This window comes from Ruditapes philippinarum, unplaced genomic scaffold, assembly GCF_026571515.1.
Source record: "Ruditapes philippinarum isolate M1 unplaced genomic scaffold, ASM2657151v2 ctg1365_1_1_1_1, whole genome shotgun sequence".
In the NCBI taxonomy this organism is placed as follows: Eukaryota; Metazoa; Mollusca; class Bivalvia; order Venerida; family Veneridae; genus Ruditapes; species Ruditapes philippinarum.
This window is the reverse complement of record NW_026865458.1, coordinates 1,612-23,908: the sequence shown is the minus strand read 5'-3', so window position 1 is coordinate 23,908 and position 22,297 is coordinate 1,612. Positions and strand designations below refer to the sequence as shown.

At 33.2% G+C, this 22,297-nt stretch overlaps 1 protein-coding gene across 5 annotated transcripts in view; it reads right to left on the bottom strand.

Annotated features, from left to right (window-relative positions):
• LOC132729113 (phospholipid-transporting ATPase ABCA3-like) overlaps positions 1-20,948 on the bottom strand; it is a 64,147-nt gene extending 43,199 nt beyond the window's left edge. Inside the window, exons 1-4 of one of the 5 annotated variants that reach the window (XM_060714853.1) lie at positions 20,837-20,939; positions 13,469-13,569; positions 3,474-3,835; positions 103-348 (exon numbers count right to left, since the gene is read on the bottom strand). In XM_060714853.1, the coding sequence (XP_060570836.1) occupies positions 103-348; positions 3,474-3,777 (550 nt within the window). In that variant the 5' untranslated portion in view covers positions 3,778-3,835; positions 13,469-13,569; positions 20,837-20,939. Of the gene's footprint in view, positions 1-102; positions 349-3,473; positions 3,836-13,468; positions 13,687-20,836 lie in introns of those variants that run through there. The other 4 variants (XR_009625570.1, XM_060714854.1, XM_060714856.1 and 1 more) reach the window with 4 other exon arrangements.
• Positions 20,949-22,297: the final 1,349 nt, after the last annotated feature.

The window sequence follows — 22,297 nt, the reverse complement described above, 5'->3', positions numbered from 1 at the left end:
TTTAAGCACAATGAATAATACAGAGAAACTAACATTCAAATATCAAACAATATGAAATAGGAAGACATAAATTAGGTCAAAGTAATTCTGCAAAATACATACATGGTTCTCCGCCTGTACTTTCATTGTTACGGTAACCGAAGGTCGAGAAGAATTGGTAAGTATTGGCGGTCCTCCAACGATCTTCATCTTCTTGGCCTTTACGCAGAGTAACACGCAATTTATAATCAAGTGTATCTGGTGGATTTGTGGTGACATCGGACGTAAATACAACAGCAGCCCAAAGCTCCGTATTATCATTTGTGTTCCAGTCATCAAGAAGGGCTTGTTCAGAGGCAAACCCGGTCTCTATAATAAAATATTGTATTTTCTGATAATTATGTTTACATTTCTTTTTTCCTTTTCGAATGGGTTTCAAATGGGTTTCTTCTTATATTAATCAACCCACAAAGTCTTGATTAAATTGGCATCTTGCAACAATTTCAAGGTAATCTTGGAAAATTCAAGCATTGCGATGGCATTTTACGACTTTCTAGTTTCAAAGGAACAACAACCCCATTTCCAAGTGTGCATTTTTTTTTATTGCTTTGTTTTTCTATAATCTAAGTCCCTGTACCTCAAAAATGTTATGGTGTTATGTTACAAATCTGAAGCACAAATGAAAGGTATACATGTACCTAATTTAATACTCAGGACCGTAAATATAGAGAGGTAATAAGAAATGTTTTTTTGATCAAGTTTTGGTTAAATTTTCAACGAAAAATAAATACATCTTTTGCAATTATTTTGCAATTATTTTGCAATCATTAAACTCCTGCAGCAAAATAAGCATAATGCATATAGAAAACTTTGCTAAATTTTGAAATATTAATATTTTATTAATGTTTATTGATATTACACAAGAAAATTACAAAACAACAGTGAATTCGATCATTTCAAGTAAATAATTCATGACTTTACAAACTGTAATGTGCTGCATATTCAACTTTTAAACCTTAAAATCAACATTACAAGTACTGCGTATAAGTTAATCAATATAATAATTACTCTTGCACTTTAAACAAGCTGTGCTAGATCTTAAACTTTACATTTCATAAAAGATAATGTGGGAAGTGGGAACCAGTCAAGCAAACAATTGCTGTATCAGAACCATTCTCCAATCATTCATAAGTGATTTGGGTACAATAAGGCTGTTCTATCATGTGAATAAAAACATGCACGATTTTCAAATAACATTTTACAGACATATATTGACGATGCAGCAGGAAGAGCTGCAAGTTTCATTAATATAATTGAGCCGCGTCACGACAAAACCAACATAATGGGTTTGCCACCAGCATGGATCCAGACCAGCCTGCTCATCTGCGCAGTCTGATCAGGATCCATGCTGTTCCCTTACAAACCCTATTACAAGTAGAGAAACTGATAGCGAACAGAAATACTTGTATGACTAAAGCTATTTTTTTTAAATGTTCATTTTTACAATTTCATTATTTTTGTTCCTACAGAACATTATGCTTTCAAACCGCATGCTGGCTCTTGGCCAAGCTCTAAATACCCGTTGTGTCAAACCCCATGTACATACTCATAATTACTGGTATCATAGGAAATTTATCATTGAAACAAAATTTCCTGGTAATTATTAAACTTATAAGTTTACAAACACATGTTGGTCATTCTAAGTATGTCTTCACTTAAACCTCTTACTTAGTGAGAGTACATGTCTCTTGTAAGTTGGCACGTGTACTAATGCCTTATTCTAGAAACTTCCAAGGTTCTAGCTCTTTTGACATCACTTCAACATGAACTAGCTTGATTATAGGAAGTCAGATAAAAGTTCTGTTTCCTATCTCTCTCCTATCTTCCTACCCTCTTTTATAACTGCTGACCTTAGTACATGTAAACTTAAAGTGCTTTTTTCCCCTTTTTTTCCAAACCATTTGTATTAAAGATATTGAGTTTTATCAAGTAAATCACTACTTGATTATTTTGAGTGCATAAAATTGTCACAAAAAAAAGGCACAAACCCTTTAGTAGTTATGAAGATACCAGTTGACACACAATAACTCAACCAAGAATTTAACCAGAATTTCTAAGTTTAAAAATATGCAAAAAAGCAAATCAGAGTAATGGAACTTGTGCCATTATCATGTAAGATAATCACAGAGAACAAGTGTGTGAAGTTTCAATCCATTCCCTTCAGTAGTTAAGGAGATACCAGCTTACACGTAAAAACTTAACCACAGGGACGTCGACTTTGACAAATGGGTGACTGCATTAGCTCTATTATTCGGCGAAAAGTCAAGCTAAAAATATATATTACATTGTGTAATGTATACTTTTTATATTTTTTATATATTAGCATTACGAGTATATACAAAATAAGTCATTACCTAACTTCTCTCTGTTACCAGAAACAGATATATCTTTTTTGGCCTTATAAAATATTACTTATATCCCATTGTTAATGTTAAGGCTACTTGTATAACAATTGAATCGAACCACAAACAAAGAGGAAATAAATATGACCAAACACCTAAAATCTATTTAAACTTAATTTTCATCAATGGCAATTCACCATACATGAATAATGAAGATGGTAACACAATAAGATTTTATCACCCAAAAAAGGAAATAAATCTGACTAAATACCTAAAATACCTAAAGTGATAATCTATTTGATCTAGATGTTCAATGACCATTCACCTGGCATATGGCAAAACCCTGGGGTGCTTTTATGAAACTACAGATATCCTTAAACTTTTAAATGCTCCTATAGTAAGTATACAATGTAGCTCCAAAATGTTAAGTATATGCTATCTTGTAATATAACAAGGGCGTACCTTCCAATAAAACACATTTATTTGTGCACTCTTAAACAAGTAAATGTATGACTGATAAAACCTGCAACTGTTTTTTATTATTAAAATTGTAACAAATATATAAATAGTAACAAAGGGGACTAATATTATAATATAGTGCTGGAACCAGAAGTGACAGTTGAATTTGATACTAAAATCTCTAAATGATATATTATGCTCAAATTTGATATTTGAATTGCTATAAAGTCTCTATTTAAATGTGAGATAAACAACATTTTAGTGGAAAGAAAAAAGATTTTCTTTAAAACTCTACACAATATAGTATATGTAATAACAGTATGAATACTAAACAAACAAAACCTGGCAGTTTTTACCAAGAAAAAAACATTAACTTGGCCAGTAATAAGTAATGCAGCTTCCGAAGCAAAGTTTGTACATTCTCATATTCAAATTAGACATTATTTAGTCAGAGCTATAGATTTAAAAAAAAAAAATCGCAATAAAAGCATTTTACCCAAAGATTAGCATAGTGCGATTGTTCCAAATGCAAAATTACCCAAGTCCAGTACAGGGTAAAATCTCGATACACAGTCTATTCAATCTGAAATTGAACGAATTAGAAAGATAAATAGAAAATATGGAATAACTTACTATTAGTGGCTGCCGTTTTTCCGGAATCTATTATACTCTGGATAACCTCATCAGTAAATGTTGTGTTTGGCGTGTAGAAGATCACCGTTTTACCCGTAATATTTCCTCCCAACTCCGGATACGCACTGTCCCATTTAGTGTCATTGTCAATGTATTCTGAATCAGCCAAATTTCGAATCAACAACAACAAAAGGGCAAAGAATACTGGTACTAGAATCTCAAACACTGTCACCACCTTTTTACGACCTTGTAATTTAAAGTTTTTCCATAGCAGCAGCAAAAACTGCCCTCCAGCAGACGACATGTTAGAAACTGGTGTTTCCTATATCCTGTCTGTTTATTTTAGTGTCTGCAAGATTGATCTGAAAGTAAAATAAAAGAATCAGACATTATATTTAATTATTTTGTTGTTATTCATTTATTCATTCATTCATTCACTCATTCATTTATTCAATGAATCATTTCCAAACTGAGACAATTTTTTCAATTTCCCTTACTTTTCCAATATCTTATGTCAATATTATTTTTTAATAAATATATGATCACCACTAAAAAATTTATCAAATTTGTATGAGCTATTATTCAATTCCATATATGTACCTAAACTAGAACTCCGCGAGTCGGATGTGTCGCCTTGTGAACAATGTAGTTTAGGGGAAATGGCCAGGACAAAAATGAAATATGAAAATAACAAAGGGCAATAACTAAAAAAAATAATAAGTGCAGAGCAGCAGTTTCTGTACACTGCACTTCTTATCAATAAGATCTATCATTCTATGATGTTTCAAGTCCATAGCTTTCATACTTGAGGAGAAATGACCAGGACAAAAATAAAGTAAGAAAATAAACAAAGGGCAATAACTCAAAAATAAGAAATGCAGAGTATCAGTTCTTAGAATATGCACTGCACTTCTTTTTAATGAGATCTATCATCCTATGAAGTTTCAAGTCCATAACTTTTATACTTTCGGAGAAATGTCCTGGACAAAAATTAAGTATGAAAATTAACAAAGGGCCATAACTCAAAAATTAAGAAATGCTGAGTACCGATTCTTGTGCACTGCACCTCTTAATAATGAGATCTATCATCCTATGAAGTTTCAAGTCCATAGCTTTTATACTTAAGGAGAAATGGCCCGGACAAAATTAAAGTATGAAAATAAACAAAGGGCAATAACTCAAAAAATAAGAAATGCAGAGTACCAGTTCTTGTGCACTGCACTTCTTCTAAATGAGACCTATCATCCTATGAAGTTTCAACTCCATGGCTTATATACATTAGGAAAAATGGCCTGGACAAAAATAAAGTATGAAAATTAACAAAGGGCAATAACTCAAAAATAAGGAAGTGCAGAGTACTGATTCTTGTGCACTGCACTTCTTAATAATGAGATCTATCATCCTATGAAGTTTCAAGTCCATAGCTTTTTTAGTTGAAGAGAAATGGCCCGGACAAAATTAAAGTATGAAAATTAACAAAGGGCAATAACTAAAAAAATAAGAACTGCAGAGTACCAGTCCTTGTGCACTGCACTTTGGGTTATTGAAAGAAGCATGCATACCAAGTTTGAAGTCAATCAGACTTATAGTGACTGAGTTATGCTCCGGACAAGCTTTAGGGGACGCCGACGACGACGCCAACAACGACGCCGACACAGACGCCGCCGCCGACACCGCCGACAAAAGTAACCCCTATATGTCACCTTTTCAAGGCGACACAAAAATGATAAAATCCAGTAAAAGTGTATGATTCAAATTAGAATAAATACTAAATCACTCCAACAGATATAAATGCCCAACTTCTCACAAACGAATATTTCAAAATTCAAAAATGTACAATTGCTGGCTAATTTAATGCAAATATTGTTCTACACATCTTACAATGTAGACTAGTGACAACATGTATTGAACTCATCATCAATAATCATAATCCATGGAGGAAACACTATCATAAATATTTGATATTGATCAAATATCACCACAAATCAAATGTATACACATGATACTGTCACTGATATTTGGTAATTTATTGAAAACTTCTTCACACTACCTTTGTTTACTATAAATTAAAAGGTTATTAAGGGTGGAACAACTCATCAAAAACACCAGGTCAGTTAAACTACGGGATCCTGGTAATATATATCCTTCATCAGGTTATCTTTTTTTACTGACAAAATATTTATCAGAATACCTTTTTACATATGGATACTGAAAAGTACAATGTTTATTCTATAAGTACATCTAATTGCTTTTAATATTGTCCTATTTAAGTGTCCTAATATTATCTGTCACAAACTACCCCCTACATGTATATAATCACTATAAAGTATTCGCAGCTTCAGGGCTTCAGGCTATATAATGCATTCCTTGCATCTAATGATCTAAATCTTGTTAATTTCTAACTATTACCTGCCAAATTTCTTTAATGCTCCTACTTTTTGAACAGTCAATTAACATTTTTTGGGATATCAAGATGAAAATTGACAGTTAAATAGAAAGCAAACAGTATAGAGCTTTATCATTACTAATAAAACTGCACGTTTTTGTTGGATAACCATAACGTTTTATATAGTTTTACATTGTATCTACATGTCTGCTGTCAATTAATGAAGAAATCTCATTTTTTTTCTCTTAAAGTAAGTTTCGACCTGTATCATAAATTTGTTATAGAGATTTATGTCTGGTTATATGGTCTTATATGGTCTTATATAAACAGTAAATGTTTGCAATAACTGGTATTATAAAGATATCTGACATGTTATATGGGCTTGGGTTATATCGCAAACAACTGTAGAGGCATACACAGCCATATAACCTGTCAATAATTTATAACTAATCTATAATACAGCATAATTATTTTATTTGAGGATAAACAAAAAATTCTTTATATATTTACAGCCTCAGCAGTATATACATGATTAGTCCAACTAATTGTACTGTGCGATGCGATATTGTGCTATTTTCGTGTCTGGGCAATATCTCGCCTCTACGTTAAAGCGAGATTCTGCCCCAGAACGAAAATATCTCAGAATCAAGCTTTGGCACGACAATATATTTTGACTAATACATGATAATCATGATTATCAAATGAAAAGTAATGTTATATTAAACATGCAGTATCATAAAGAGCATTTATCTGGTTCTGTCACATATCCTTCTTAACTGCACTCAGAATACATGTACACAGTGATGATTTTTTGTAAACAAGAGGGCCATGATGGCCCTGAGGTCGCTCACCTGTATATAGGCCCCCCCAACCCCCCCCCCCCCAACGTTGCAGGGTCAATTTAACCCAAGGGCTTTTATTTGCACAAACTTGGTAGACACCCATAAGAAGATGTTTCATGCTAAACATCTAAGCTCTAGCTCATTGGGCTTTTTAAAAGAAGATTTTTTTTAAGTTTTTACTATACACATATAGTTAAAAACAATGACACCCCTGGGGCCGGGCCAGTTTTGACCCCAGGGCTTTTATTTGAACAAACTTTGTAGACACTTACTAGAACATGTTTCATGCTTAATATCTAAACTCTAGATATTTGGGTTTTTTCAAAGAAGATTTTAAGTTTTTGCTTTACATATATAAAGAAAATCAATGACCCCCGGGGCGGGGCCAATTTTGACCCCAGGTCTTTTATTTGAACAAACTTTGTAGACACTCACTAAAAGATGTTTCATGCTTAAAATCTTAACTCTAGCTATTTGGGTTTTTTCAAAGAAGATTTTTTAAGTTTTTGCTATACATATATAAGGAAAATCAATGACCCCTGGGGCGGTGCCAATTTTGACCCCAGGGCTTTTATTTGAACTAACTTGGTAGACACCTATTAGAACATGTTTGATGCTAAATATCTTAGCCATAGCTCTTTGAGTTCTTTAAAAGAAGATTTTTTAAGTTTTTACTATATGCATATAGGGAAAATCAATGACCCCCCGGGGTGGGGCCAATTTTGACCCCAGGGCTTTTATTTGAATAAACTTGGTAGACACTTATTAGAACATGTTTCATGCTAAATATCTTAGCTCTAACTCTTTTGGTTCTTTAAAAGAAGATTTTTTAAGTTTTTACTATATGCATATAGGGAAAAACAATGACCCCCCGGGGCGGGGCCAATTTTGACCCCAGGGCTTTTATTTGAACAAACTTGGTAGACACCTATTAGAACATGTTTGATGCTCAATATCTTAGCCATAGCTCTTTGAGTTCTTTAAAAGAAGATTTTTTAAGTTTTTACTATATGCAGATAGGGAAAATCAATGACCCCCCGGGGCGGGGCCAATTTTGACCCCAGGGCTTTTATTTGAACAAACTTGGTAGACACCCATTAGAACATGTTTCATGCTAAATATTTTAGCTCTCGCTTTTTGGGTTCTTTAAAAGAAGATTTTTTAAGTTTTTACTATATGCATATAGGGAAAATCAATGACCCCCCGGGGCGGGGCCAATTTTGACCCCAGGGCTTTTATTTGAACAAACTTGGTAGACACTCACTAGAAGATGTTTCATGCCAAAAATCTAAGCACTAGCTCTTATGATTTTTAAAAGAAGATATTTAAAGTTTTTTCTTTCGGTTGCCATGGCAACCAGAGTTCTGCATGGAATTAAATTCTTTGAACAATTTTTAAAGGTGACCACCAAAGGAACATTCCTGTGAAGTTTGGATGAAATTGGCTTAGTGGTTTATGAGGACGGACGGACGCCGGACGAAAAGCGATCACAAAAGCTCACCCTGTCACTTTGTGACAGGTGAGCTAGAAATAAATAAAATCTGCCCCTGATGTTATGTCCTCCACACAATTAAAGTAATTCACATCATGTACATAAATAAACAGGCATGAAATAAACAAGAAAGAGTAGTTCAATTTAAACAATCCATTTACTTTATAAATGTACTTTATGAAAAATTTCCAGAAAATAAGAAATCTGATGATTCACCTTAAGCATGTAATATCGCCTTATCTCTAAGTTAAGAGCTGGGACTGTGTTTCCTGTAGGTGAAGTATTCTTTTAACATAGGAGAATTATTTCGCAATACAATACTTGTTATCATGATATCTTTTACCACCAAGCCAAAAATAAACACATTTAGTCATACCACATCCTAGTACACATATTTTAACTATTTACTTTTGACTATATCTAACATTAAATTTCAATTTTCAACACCCTTACTATCATGTTTAAAAGCGAGTAAATACTTCACAAAATCTAAAGAATACCATGATAATAAAGCCTAAATACTTTAAAATAATGTAACTTAATAATATGGTAACTCCTCCCGTAAATACTGTATGGGAAGATTTAAATATCGGGTCATACATGATTAAATGTTAGTCCGGTTAAAAGCTAGTTTAATTATTTTATAGCAATGCAGTCAACTAATACATGTTACTAATAATAAAGTATGCTTAACATAACTACCTGGTAGATTACTGAACAATTTAACTATCAACATAATTGACTCAAGTCAATCAATGGCTCAGAATAAATAATGATAACATTGTTGCTACTTAAACTAACAAATTAAGCTTAAAATCTAGCGAAAGGATGCTACTAGCTACATTTATGCAGTAGGACCTTACTAAATTGAAACTACTAATCGTATTATTGGATAGTTCAAAATAATACAACAATTTAAACACTTAACCTGCAAGATATGAAAGTGATTAGCCTTTGCCACTGCCTGACCAAGCCTCAAAGTTATAAAACTTTTTGCTGATTTTTTGTCGCAAATCTCAGGATTTTCATTGGTCAGTGAACATTCTGTGGCAGTTTCTGACCAATCAAATACATGTTCCTGAGATCGGAGTTTGAGCCTAGATATATTTATAACCTTGGATTCAGGGTTGACCAAATCCAATTTTTGCAATGGACACGCCTTCAGGCGCGTTCAGAGCTATGTCATCTACACATGGGATTTTGTCGGCTTCAATCGTGCAAGTGTCCTCAACCGAATAACAGCCTAAGAAATAGTTCATGAATTTGATCCTATGAAACTCCCATACTTTGTCGGGATATCATATCTATCCTTTTAATTTCAAATTAAGTTATTAAAGTAAAAATATGAAAGTATTTGATTGATAAAAACGCTGTGGCCCCGTAGTATTATTGCGCAATATGCAAATAACTGCAGAAACGACTTACCGCTGTTGAAAAAGTAGGACAGCAAATTATGCTATAATTAAGGAGTAAGCTCAAAAATTCCTAGAAAATATAAGTAGGAAATAAATATTTCTCCATTAAACATACCATTTTTATTAACAGATCAAAAGTTTTTCATGACTCAGCAATTCTAGAATATCTCACGCATTAATTACATAATTTTCTAGGTCACGATATGAGTTAACCTGCTATCAGCTAATGTGATTTGTGATAGATTATAATAGATAACACTATTCTAAAAATAGATTTTACCCAATCACCACTACATCACCTGTGCTGACTTTCGGACAAGCGATTAGGTAGTACACATTATACATGTAATAAATCAGCGGATACTTACTTTGTTTACATGCAATACTTTAAGAAGTTTTATACAATTGTAAGAAGCAAACAAGTTGAAAATGGAATTTAGTGTGAAATTGAAAGGGACAACTAAACACTGTAGTGCTAAAGTGACATTTAAATTAAAATTAAAACGATGACTGTGCTCTGGCCTCTACATCTTTACCTTGTAAATGAATAAAAAAACATCTAAAAAATACACCTTTAATTGCTGATGTTTTTAACCAAAAATATTTTTAATGAGACATATCCAAGAGAAATGAAAATTAAAATACTAATGACTTATATTTTATTGTCTATATGCCAACTATGATATAACACGAAGCAATTCTAATTAACATTCTCGCATGCTTGAAGTTTATTTGCATGGTTTTATTTTAGAAATATTTTGTTGACAGTTTTTTCTTTTTACACTGATTTACAAGTTTGACTAGAATTTTGAGGCATAAATTTCATTCTGAATTTAAAAATTTGGACATGTTCTGCTTAAAAGTAGACAAGGAACATCGCAATGCGATGCAACCAGGTTTTCAGCAAAATATTTCACAGAAGCTTTGTCATGAAGGGGCATTTGTTTTTAATTGAACTTTTAGGAGGAATTATGGCTTTTTTAATATTCCTCAAACAAAAATGATTGAGAAATTTTATGTTGTCTATTCGCCTTTTTTTCCCAAATATTTTAGAAAGGTAAACAGTACTTCATTTTTGCTTAATTTTTGCGTCTCTTGTCATTTTCTTTTGTCAACAATATTGGCGTGTGGTGTTTTGTGCGATATCAAGAAAAGTATGTTCATAATTTTAAAAAAATACTTGAATGATGTCTTGGAAGAAACATGGGAATTTAGTGAGCGCCAGGGCACTTGATGACAAAGCTTCTGTGAAAGTTTGGTCAAAATCCATTGAGAAATGTAGGAGAAGTTGCGCACTGTAGAAATTGTTCACTATATATTCTGTATAAGGAAAAAATATACAAAGGGCCATAATTCGGTCAAATATTATCCAATCACAAAACCCCGACAATATGTGCCAGGCACTTGATAACAAAGCTTCTAAGAAAGTTTGGTCAAAATCCGTTGAGAAATGTAGGAGGAGTTGAGCACAGAAGAAATTGTTCTCTATATATTCTGTATAAGGAAAAAATATACAAAGGGCCATAATTCGGTCAAATTATTATCCCATCACAAAACCCCGACAATATGTGCCAGGCACTTGATAACAAAGCTTCTAAGAAAGTTTGGTCAAAATCCGTTGAGAAATGTAGGAGGAGTTGCGCACAGAAGAAATTGTTCACTATATATTCTACATAAGGAAAAAAAACAAAGGGCCATAATTAGGTCAAATATATACCAATTGCAAAACCCTGGCAATATGTGACAGGGCACTTGATGACAAAGCTTCTGAGAAAGTTTGGTCAAAATCCGTTGAGAAATGTAGGAGGAGTTGCGCACAGAAGAAATTGTTCACTATATATTTTATATAAGGAAAAAAAACAAAGGGCCATAATTAGGTCAAATATTATCTAATCGCAAAACCCCGACAATATGCTCCAGGGCACTTGATGACAAAGCTTCTGTGAAAGTTTGGTCAAAATCCGTTGAGAAATGTAGGAGGAGTTTTGCACAGAAGAAATTGTTTACGCCTGCCCGCCCGCCCGTCCGCCCGCCCGCCGACATACCTCAATCTAATAACCAGTTTTTTCCTTCGGAAAACCTGGTTAAAAATTTGAATGATATCAGATTGGGACACCTAAAATAGATTGCTCTACAAATCTCGTACTTGTATGGAACAAATTGTCTCTGTTACATCTTTTGTGTTTTTTTCTTCTGAAAAAGCCTTGCAATTGTCCGTCGCATTCAGTGCATTCAGCACTTTGATTTATCTTGACATGTTCTACATGTAAATTGCTAAAGGACTAAATGACACTGAGTTCCATAAATGGATGACAAGTTCATTTAAGAAAATCCAGCGGTTATTGGCTAACCATAAAGGACAACAAACACCAGTGGTGGAGAACAATTGTCCAACACTTATACCTGTTGAAACATAGATATAATACTTGGCCTTAATCATATGAAAGGGAAGGAGAAGTGAGTCAAACAATGGTCACATTTACAGGAAGGTGATCATTGAAACGTTTAATCTTTATAACATATCATAAACTTTACTACCCTGACTAGCTATAAATCTTGATTTATTCCTTGGCCAATGAAAAACTTTAAATAGTAATTTGCAGCTTTAAGTTAACAGAATAAGTATCAAGCTTAAAGATAACGCTATCATGTTTAACATTACAAAACATTGATAAAAAAAAAAATGAATGTTTACGTAACTTAGTGTCCTAGTTTTATATTTATGTACTTTTAAAGTGCAGTTCAGTTGCAATCAATTTTAAAATACCTGTATGAAACAATTGGTTAATTTATTCTCAACTTTATTTTCCTTTTATAATGTAGATTTCAAGTACCATTTATATGTAGTTTTTTTAAATGAATATTAAAGGTAGCTCAATACAGAATATAATCTAAATTCTTCACAGTGGCTCTATTAATAATAAGCCAACAGAAAGTCAGTTTAAAGATATTAAGAACTGGCTCTTCAAAATTTATAATAGAACGTTAATTAAAACAGAATTTATGGCTATTCTTGGAATCTTTTAATTTAAACTGAAGTGAACACTGGACCTTAATCTTTTTTTTTCTTTTTTTTTCAGCTTCAGGTCCACAAATGTGGAACCCCATTTGTTAGTAAATCTAAATCATACAATCGTACATAACTGTGCAAATACACATCATACAGAAAATCATTAAAAAGGAGGCATAATATGTTCACATTACATTTATAGTATAAATTTTGAAATTGATGAGATAATATAAAAAGAACGTTAGAAGAAAACAATGGTTTAGGACATTAATCTTGATTTGTTATTATATGACACAGTACAGGTGCATTCTATGGAATCCTCATTTTGTATAACATTTGTAAATGTAACTGAACTGTAAACTCTGAAGTATATTGACCAAATAAATGTTCTTATGTGTACAGTGACCCTGGATTAAATCTTTGTACATACACCCCCCCCCCCCCTGCCCCCTGGAAATGCTAAATATGAAGACCAGCTGAGACCTTGGGTCACTATTCTGGATCAGTCCGAGTGTACACTAATCCTAGATTTTTTTACAGCAGTTCTTGTGTAAAATGAATTAGGTAAACTCTTGTTCACTTTGATTTTCTTGAAATGTATTTGGACTAATCTGGAGGATTTCAGCTTTAAATAAGCTGATCAATGAATCCTATTATGATAAAATCACTGGTGAACGTCGCATGGCCATGACTTACACTATACCCCTGTTCCCCCTCTACAACCCAAAACCCTTCACCTGTGCTAAAATATGACTTCCTAATTACTGCCAATATCTGATGCTGAATCTTCAACCTTCCTTATTTAAACAAACACAAAACACTGTATGTTTCCAAATAATGAGAAACTTACCTTAACTGTAGTGCCTAAACACTTTATACTGCCACACCTTTTTCAAAAATTTCCCAGTAAGATACAACATGGAATCTTCAATAAAACATTCTGTCAATACCCTGCAATATCAGCGGCACAGTTTTTAACTTACTGTTTAATACATCTATAGCTACACCGGTATTGGTTTTAGTCACGTTTCAGATCACGAGAATTATCATTAGTTCACCTGTACTGATCACCTGTTCTATTAAGTTTTCTACCCATAAATGGCTTTAAGTAAGTAGATAGCTTGAGCTGGGTACCATTCAATTGAGGTCAATCTATAAATAGATAAACATAAGGCCAAACATTTATTATGGAGCAAAGAATAAGACAGATTTAATATTTCTAATCATGTAATGTAGAAAAATGCTATTTTCTTAACTATTTTATAAGACCATTTAATATGATCAGTTCAATTTTATTAAAATAGTATTCATTTACTTTTAAAGCCATTATAAGACTGCATTCAATGCAAGTTGGAAATTACCAGTTACCTAATAAGGAAATGTTTAGCCTTGTTGTTTTAGCTTATATAAGCCCTCACATGTCTACATGAGGTTAAAAAATATCTAAATTAAAGGGGTACAAAGACACAGCCTCATTGAACCTTAATAGGGCATAGAAATACAGAACATGTATGTAGCTTCAAATACAAACTTACATAACATACATCTACATACATATGACATTGTACATACCATTATATAATTTTAATACACTTAATGGATCTAAAAGGTGAAAGTGTCCTACAATAATTTTATAAACCCGTATGATTACAATAAAAATGTTTTGTAATTTAACAATTCTTCATGTCCAAATATTGCATATCACTGTGATGATAAAGAACAATAATTATAGTTTGAGTGAAAAGTAATACAAACAATTGAGCTAAAATATTTCACTTCAGTGACTTTACTACTTATATAACAGACTCCGAAAAAAGGCCTCTTCCCAATTGAAATTTTCTTTGAAATCATGCAGTTTTCCCAAAAATTTGAACTTAAACCAGCTTTTTTACTTCCCAAATCAGCAATTTTAGCAATAATTTTTTCCAAAACCAAGAGGCTAAGGCCTCTTCACAATAATGTGAGAAAAAACACTGCACTTATTTTAACCCATTACGTCATATACACGCCTTTTAATGCCTTTTTCACCCCCTCCCTTTTTGTTGTCTCAAATGGTGAAAAAATGCCTTATTTAGGCCCCCAACACTTGTTTTTGTTTGAGAAATGTTGTTCAAAAAAGTGACCTCTTTTTCGGCGCAGCCCCCCAACCAAAAGATACATCAGGGGGTTGCCAGAAGGGGGATGGCCCCCTTCTGTTTGGGGGTTTGAAGGGGGGCGGAGTCCCCCTCATCGCCAAGAAAAATTTGGACTTGTGAGAGGCTATAAATGACCCCAGATTGATCATAAGGTAACGTGTAACCAACGGTAAAAAGCATTTGACTGTATCTCAATCCATTGAGAAGTTGCAGCAATTTGAAATCAATTTAGATGGAAAAAATCAACGCAAAATAGTGATTTTTGGCAATTTTGAGATGTCCCCTCGTTGCCATGGTAACAGAAAATTTAAGCCTGAGCATGTTGTTGCAAGGGCAATGGTCCAGTCAACATTTGTGCCAAGTTTGATAAGTGTTGAAGCAGTTTTTATAGTATTATAGCAATTTGAACTTGTAACGGGAGACTTTTCAATGAAAACAGCCATTTTTCACAAAATGCTCATGAAGTAATGGGTTAAATTAAAAGGTAAATAATTCTTGAAATATACCAATAAAGATAAAATATGATACTTATTTTAAATTTAAAAGGGAAATAATTCTTGACATAACAATTAACCTAAAATATTTCACTTATTTTAAATCAAAAGGGAAATAATTCTTGAAATAACCATAAAGATAGAATACTTTACTTACATTTTCTAATTTTAAATTTAAAAGGAATAACAATAAATCTAAAATATGATACTTATTCTAACTAATTCTTCAAATGAAAATTCTTGAAATAACATTAAAGCTAAAATATTTTACTTATTTCAAAATTTATAAAGGGAAATAACTCTTAAAAATCAGGATGTTCAGTAGACCCTGAAACTTAAGGGTCAATGATCTGCCACACAAAATTAAAAAAAAATTTAAGGATCAAACCAAAATATTCAAGGGTCAGCATATTTTGAGTATCATTGATCTAAATTTATACAGTTTATTTATCAACCTCTATCAACCACATTTTGTATTTGGTGGAACTGTTATAAAATAATCAATTCTGTGAAAACTGATAATAAAATAATGTTGCAAGTCCTATCTGTGCCTGTCTTTCAAGCCTACAAAATTGAATTGTTACAAAATCAACAGAAATGTTTTTCTGTTTTGAAATCAGGAACGGCAGAGCAGCAAGATAGTCATAGCTACTATTCTCAAGTCTCCTGGGACAGTCAAGGACCATATGAGACTGGCAAATAAAGCAAGGGAGGAGATACCATGTTATGCTTACATATGATAATAAACCATGGCTAACTGAAAGGTCATTACCATAGCAAAATGATTAAAATAAAATTATTCGTGTCTTTTGATCTTCAATTTGCAAATAGTATTTTGAGAATTTGTACACATATATCTATTTTTGCTCACTTCACTACTAGGAGCCATCATGGAGCCATGCGGCAACAAGTAGGAGGGCTCCCAAAAACCAAGGCATCCTTGGTACATAAAAATGAAGTTAGTGGTTGAACTTAGGTAAAGACAATTAATTAGCCTAGGTCCAATAATTATTCAGATGTCTCTTTGACTGCTGGCAGGCTCAATTTGTTAGCCTAGTTAAGTGAGACCTTAAGTTAGCTGCAATCATTTTCCTTGTTTCATTTATAGCACAAACACTGTAAAATATCAAATTCACTGGGGTTTTTTAACCGTTAAGTTAACATTGCAAGGATTACTTAGCATCAGAAGGTAAGTAAGTATATACATATATATACCTGATCTAGACCCGAAGGTCTATTCCAGGTAGCCAATGTTGCTTTGTGATAGTTTTACAAGCCAATAAACACCGGGTCCTTTTAAAAAATAAACAGTTCATGAATGAATGGTTTGAAAATAGGTTGTGCGTGAGATTAGGTACTTGTATGATACATGGTTGTGGTGACTTAACAAGTACTACCTCCTGCCAAATGAAGACTTAATCATAGAGTGTAAACAAAAAGTGACACAGACAACATGTGTTAAGTTAAACATTTGAAAATAACTTTGGCAAACACAGGTAATCTATGATATTATGGTATTCTGCAACTGCTAGTAAAAGCAACACACAATGGTGCTAATATTTTTAAGACTGGTACACTAGTTATGTAAATATTAATGAATGTATTTGTGGCAAGAAAACTATTTTATAAAATTGTTATAATTGACTGCTATTTTCCTTAATTGTTTTTACACAGTCAATTAAAATATATCATAATCACATATACTGACATATCCTCTCTTCATTTAGTTTGAATTTTATAGCAAGCTAGCTGAACATTGTGAGAGTTAAACAACTTAACTTGAAGATTTTGACCCATTTATCTGTCCATACTTACATTTTTGGGGATTACAGTGATACCATAGTAACCATCTCTGAAATTACCCAAAATGGCAGACATTAAAAATAGTTTAAAAAATGATATTTAAATTGGATCTTCAGAAATAAATTTTTGACAAACAGTTTGGGAAAAGGATCACTTATTAAATAGAAGAAAAATCTCATTCATGTATGATATTAATATTTGAATATTTTCCAATAAACGTTAAGTGCCATATGATATCATAGACCCTCAGCAAGGTTGGCAAAACCCCAGGTTTTATGAGGATTGTCCAGCGGGTAATACTGGGAAAACCCGGGTTTTTCTGGGAAATACTGGGCATATCTGGGTAATAAAAATTTTCAATACTGCATGATACTATTATGCTTTGTTTATAATTAATAGTACCAGTAAAAACCTAACATATTGAAGTGAGCTAATCTGTGTTTGAAAAGTTTCTACAAGTAAAGCAGTAAAGGTTTAATCAAACAAAAAAGAAAAGGTATTAGAAATTTTCATTCTCTATCAAACATGAAACCTAAGTACCCATAGGAACTCTAGAACAGGACCGCATATTGCGGCACATAAATCAGAATCTGTACTGGCTTTACATATTGTTTGTCCAACCTTTGAATATCTTTTCATATTATGCGAGTGGGTGGTCTTTAATTATCTGATCTCAACTTAATATAATCTGCTTATATATTTAGAAATCAATCTAATTTATGGTATATTGAAAGGAAAAGGAGTGACATCCGCCATTTACTGCAATGTTCGGCGTAAGATATGCTTGATTTTTGTTTTAATTTTTCTAGTACTCTCTTTATGTCACTCAATACATGGGAAACTTTCACATTTCCTAGTAATGAATACCAGATGAGTGCCTAAAATATTTATCTATGGATCATGTATTAATATTCCTCTTTTTTTTAGTCAGGCAAATCAGTTGGACCATATTACTAGAGTGTCTGTTTTCTCCATGTTAATAAATCAAAACATGAATACCCCCATTATAATGCTGCCTATACATGTCAACACGTGTAAACAATAAACCGTGATCGTTATACCCGGATGATACCTGATAGTTGACAAAAATAATGGGAACAAAATTCTGAAAAAATAGTAATCAAATGTAGCCAAAGGGGGAAAACTCATGCCGAAAACGTTGCGGAGAATGGCAGATGTCACTCCTTGTCTTTTTTATAATACCTTAAAATTTGACCAAATTTAAAAGAGACAGATTGGGTTCAATTCATAATATATTTTTTGATGCCATATACTCAGATAATACTAAGAAATATTTAGATATAGCAGAAACGTTTTTAAAAACCGTTACACGATCGAAAATATGCGTCGCAATCTGCCGTCCCGTTCTCAAGTTCCTATGCAAAGTACATTGTACCAAATTTGAGATTGCCGCCACTATAATAAGTAACAAACTATTTTTAATGTTCTATATTATTGGCTATGCTATACTATAATAAATAAGTTTTATTATAATATAAAGCCCATATAGAACATTAAAAATATAGTTTGTTTCAAGTAGATTCTACCTGTGGCCCTGTGAGTGGAAGGGGGCATAAAACAGTCGGTGGAATTATGGGTCAAAACATGGCTTTCTCAAACTGTTCATGCTGAATTAATTAGCCTAGGAGAATCGCATTACAATTTCATCTTGTTGATCCCGATTTCAATCTGTCAATTTAAGATATCAATACAACTAGCACCTTTGAACTGGCAAACACATTTTACAGGATGACCTGAAGAAGCTGGCATTGTGGGAGAAATGCTGGGGCATGATTTTCCACCCAGAGAAGTGCAGCATAATCAGGGTCCACAGGAAGAGAAACCCCATCATATACCCATACTCCTTGAAGGGCCACACACTCGAGATAAACTCAACAACCAAGTACCTCGGAGTCCATATGTCTGAACACCTCTCCTGGAACCAACACGTTGACAAGATAGTGAAGATTGTGCAATAGTACACTCGGCTTCCTTCGACGCAACCTGCACATCAGCAATGAACAGGTCAAGAGCACAGCTTACATGTCACTCGTGCGACCAGGCCTTGAATATTGCTCCACCGTCTGGAACCCTTATACCAAGGACCTTACAAGCAAGCACGAGATGGTCCAGAGGAGAGCTGCAAGATATGTGACGAATCGTTACCACAACACCAGCAGCGTATACTCCATGAACTAACACTTGGGTTGGGAGACATTAGAGTCACAACCGACCAAAGCCCAGCTGGCCATGATGTTCAAGATCACCAATGACCTTGTGGACATACCAGTCAGCCATTACCTCACCCCTGCCCCGAGTCGCACTAGAAGTGACCACTCCAAGAAGTTTTATCTACCATCCACATCATACTACAAGAACTCCTTCTTCCATCGTTCAGCCACAGCCTACCTGCCTCCATTGCAGAGGCCCCTGACTTGGTATCCTTCAAGCAGGGGTTATCATCCCTCACATTCTAATCCGCCATAAGGGGCCCAGCTACAAATACCCACTAGTGATATCCAAGGCTGTGCCGGCGGCGGGCATGGTAACCGGAGAGGTTTGGGTTGAAGAAGCGAAATGTAGCTGGCCAGACTTTGTGTATATATCTCTTTCTTTTGTCCTGTTATAATCAAGTGTGAGTGCGCCGATGTAGAAACATAATTTTCCAAACAAGTGTCTGACCAATTTGATTCAAATTTCACTTTCTTACCTAGCAGCATTTATTATAAAGGAATTACAGTCAAATCGGCCCCAAAGTCAGATCGGCCCCAAAATTGTCAAATCGGCCCCAAGTGAAATCGGCCTCAAGTCAGATCGGCCCCATTTTTTTTCTTAATTCATTATTCGTTTTCTTATCTTTAATTGCATCAATCATTCGTTAATCCAGTAGCATTGCATCTCTATTTATTATTATCAATAAACTATAATTTAAATTAAAAACTACTCTTTTAAAAAAATGCATTTAGAAAATTAGTAAAATACATTTTTGACTGTTGCTAAAAAAATCAACCTTTTTATACATAACTGATTAAATTCACTTCACGCAAAATTGTTTGTTAAAAAAGCTGAATTCAACGCATGATTATTTGAGACAATAACTGAATTAATTAAAGACATGTGATAATTGTTTGTTTTTCACATAATTATTTATCTTCAAAACGTAGACCGACCTTTAAATGTTCAGATATTTAATTGCAATTTAATGTAGAAATCAATCAACAACCATAGCACACCTGCATAATTACATTAATAACAATTATCACTAGCATCAAAACTGTCTCAATTTTGTAATGAATTATTTTTAATTGGTACATTTATGTTAAAGTACAATTCTCAGTTAATAACCTTGTAATTTTTGGCGAATAACATTATTTTAACAAAAATAGGATTTTTCATAAAAATAACTTTAGGGCCGATTTGACTAGTTGTGAGGCCTAATTGACTAGTTTTGGGGCCGATTTGACTAGTTTTGGGGCCGATTTGACTTTTTAAAATTGTTCTGTGGCCGATTTGACTAATTTTGAGGCCGAATTGACTAATTTTGGGGCCGATCTGACTTGGGGTCGATTTGACTAGTTTGCATTATAAAGTTATTTCAAGAAAACACACAATTTAATCTATCTATCTATCTATCTATCTCTGAGTACTGCCAACCCCTCTCGCAAGTGTTATAGGCAGGAAATTGCCTAGATGGAGTTTTAATGTAGGTGGGAAGGCTTATGGCTACTAGATTATGGTAGATTTTAAAAAACATAATAATTCATTAAAACGAATAAGAATGCATACCGTAAACTCTTATTTTTATTACTTCTCTGTAAGACTATCCTTTGCACTGGCATTTGTTTACAAAATGCGTCTGTCCTAGCTCGTAACTGTCGAGTTATTCCGAATAGTCGACCCAGCCAGAGTTATCTGTCCTTTGAATAGTTTTGGTTGAACACTACTAATTTTAAGTTCCAGCAGTGCCAGATTTTGTTTTGCTACCCATACCGAAATAACATCTGGCACTGCGTAGAAGATTTTGGAACCATATCTTTATCAGACAGTCTTGGGTACATATTTTGCTTCCATCATTTTTCACATATTTTGTGGGACATAAGATAACATTTGATAAACATATATGTGTTTTCATAATTGAAAGATCGCAATATCATATACAAGTGTCTATGTTATTTAAAAAAAAGCTTTAATGGTGTACATATAGACTGTATTTTGGTTCAAAACACAATGATAGGGAAATTTGGGTATGGTTCATTATATCTTAGTGAAAGTGTATATTGTATACATGATAAAAAAACAGCACTTTTTTAGGATAAAACATTTATTTTTAGTATAATTGGGCAATATTTGGGTATATTTAGGCAATATTTGGGTATAATTGGGTGTATTTGGGTATATTTGGGTATTTCGTGCTGCCCCCAGTAAAATACATGAAATAAAAGTGCGAGACCTTGTTCATGACTGGTATAACGTTCCAGTTTCAGTCCAATATAAACATAATAAATTACTATAAAAAAATATACAATTAAACCGCTACTTGCGGAATTATGTCCGTATTCATGAATTTTATACAGCTTAAATGAAAGTGTTCGAGATTAGGTTTTATTGAACATGGTCATGAAAGATGTACTTGCGTCGTCATCATTAGCGTTAACAGAATTCGAATATCAATATTATTTGAAAAGTTATTAATGATTTTGATATTTCTGCAAATATTTTGTTATTTTTGATGTTGTTTTATTTGATTTAATCATTATGAAACTTTAAGCCATACCTAATAAATTTTGTAAAATCGGATTCTCGAAAAAAAAAAAGAACCGGAATCACATGTTACCTTACACTTACAGTTTTAGAGGGGATCAAGCGTGCATATAAAATTCTAGTGGTTCATTTGTTCAATTGGCTTGTCAATGTGGTAATAAAGTCATCGGGAAATTCTACAAAAACAGTCATTATTTGAAGAAAATGAAATACATGTACACATTTATACATTTAAATCGAGATTTTCCGGGCAAATTTAGGATGATTAGATTCATAACCACCTTATTCACTCCGAAAACGCCTCTTCTTACACATGTGACGGAGATGAACTTCCTTTAGCTGACATAATTATGACCCTGTGATTTTTTTCATTTCTTTTTTTCCCTTCCTTATTTTAAGAAAATACTTCCTGGAAAAAATTTAAGTCCATTAATTTAAGTTTAAATGTCTGCAATAGAGATAATTGATTAAAAATCAGAGCTCAAA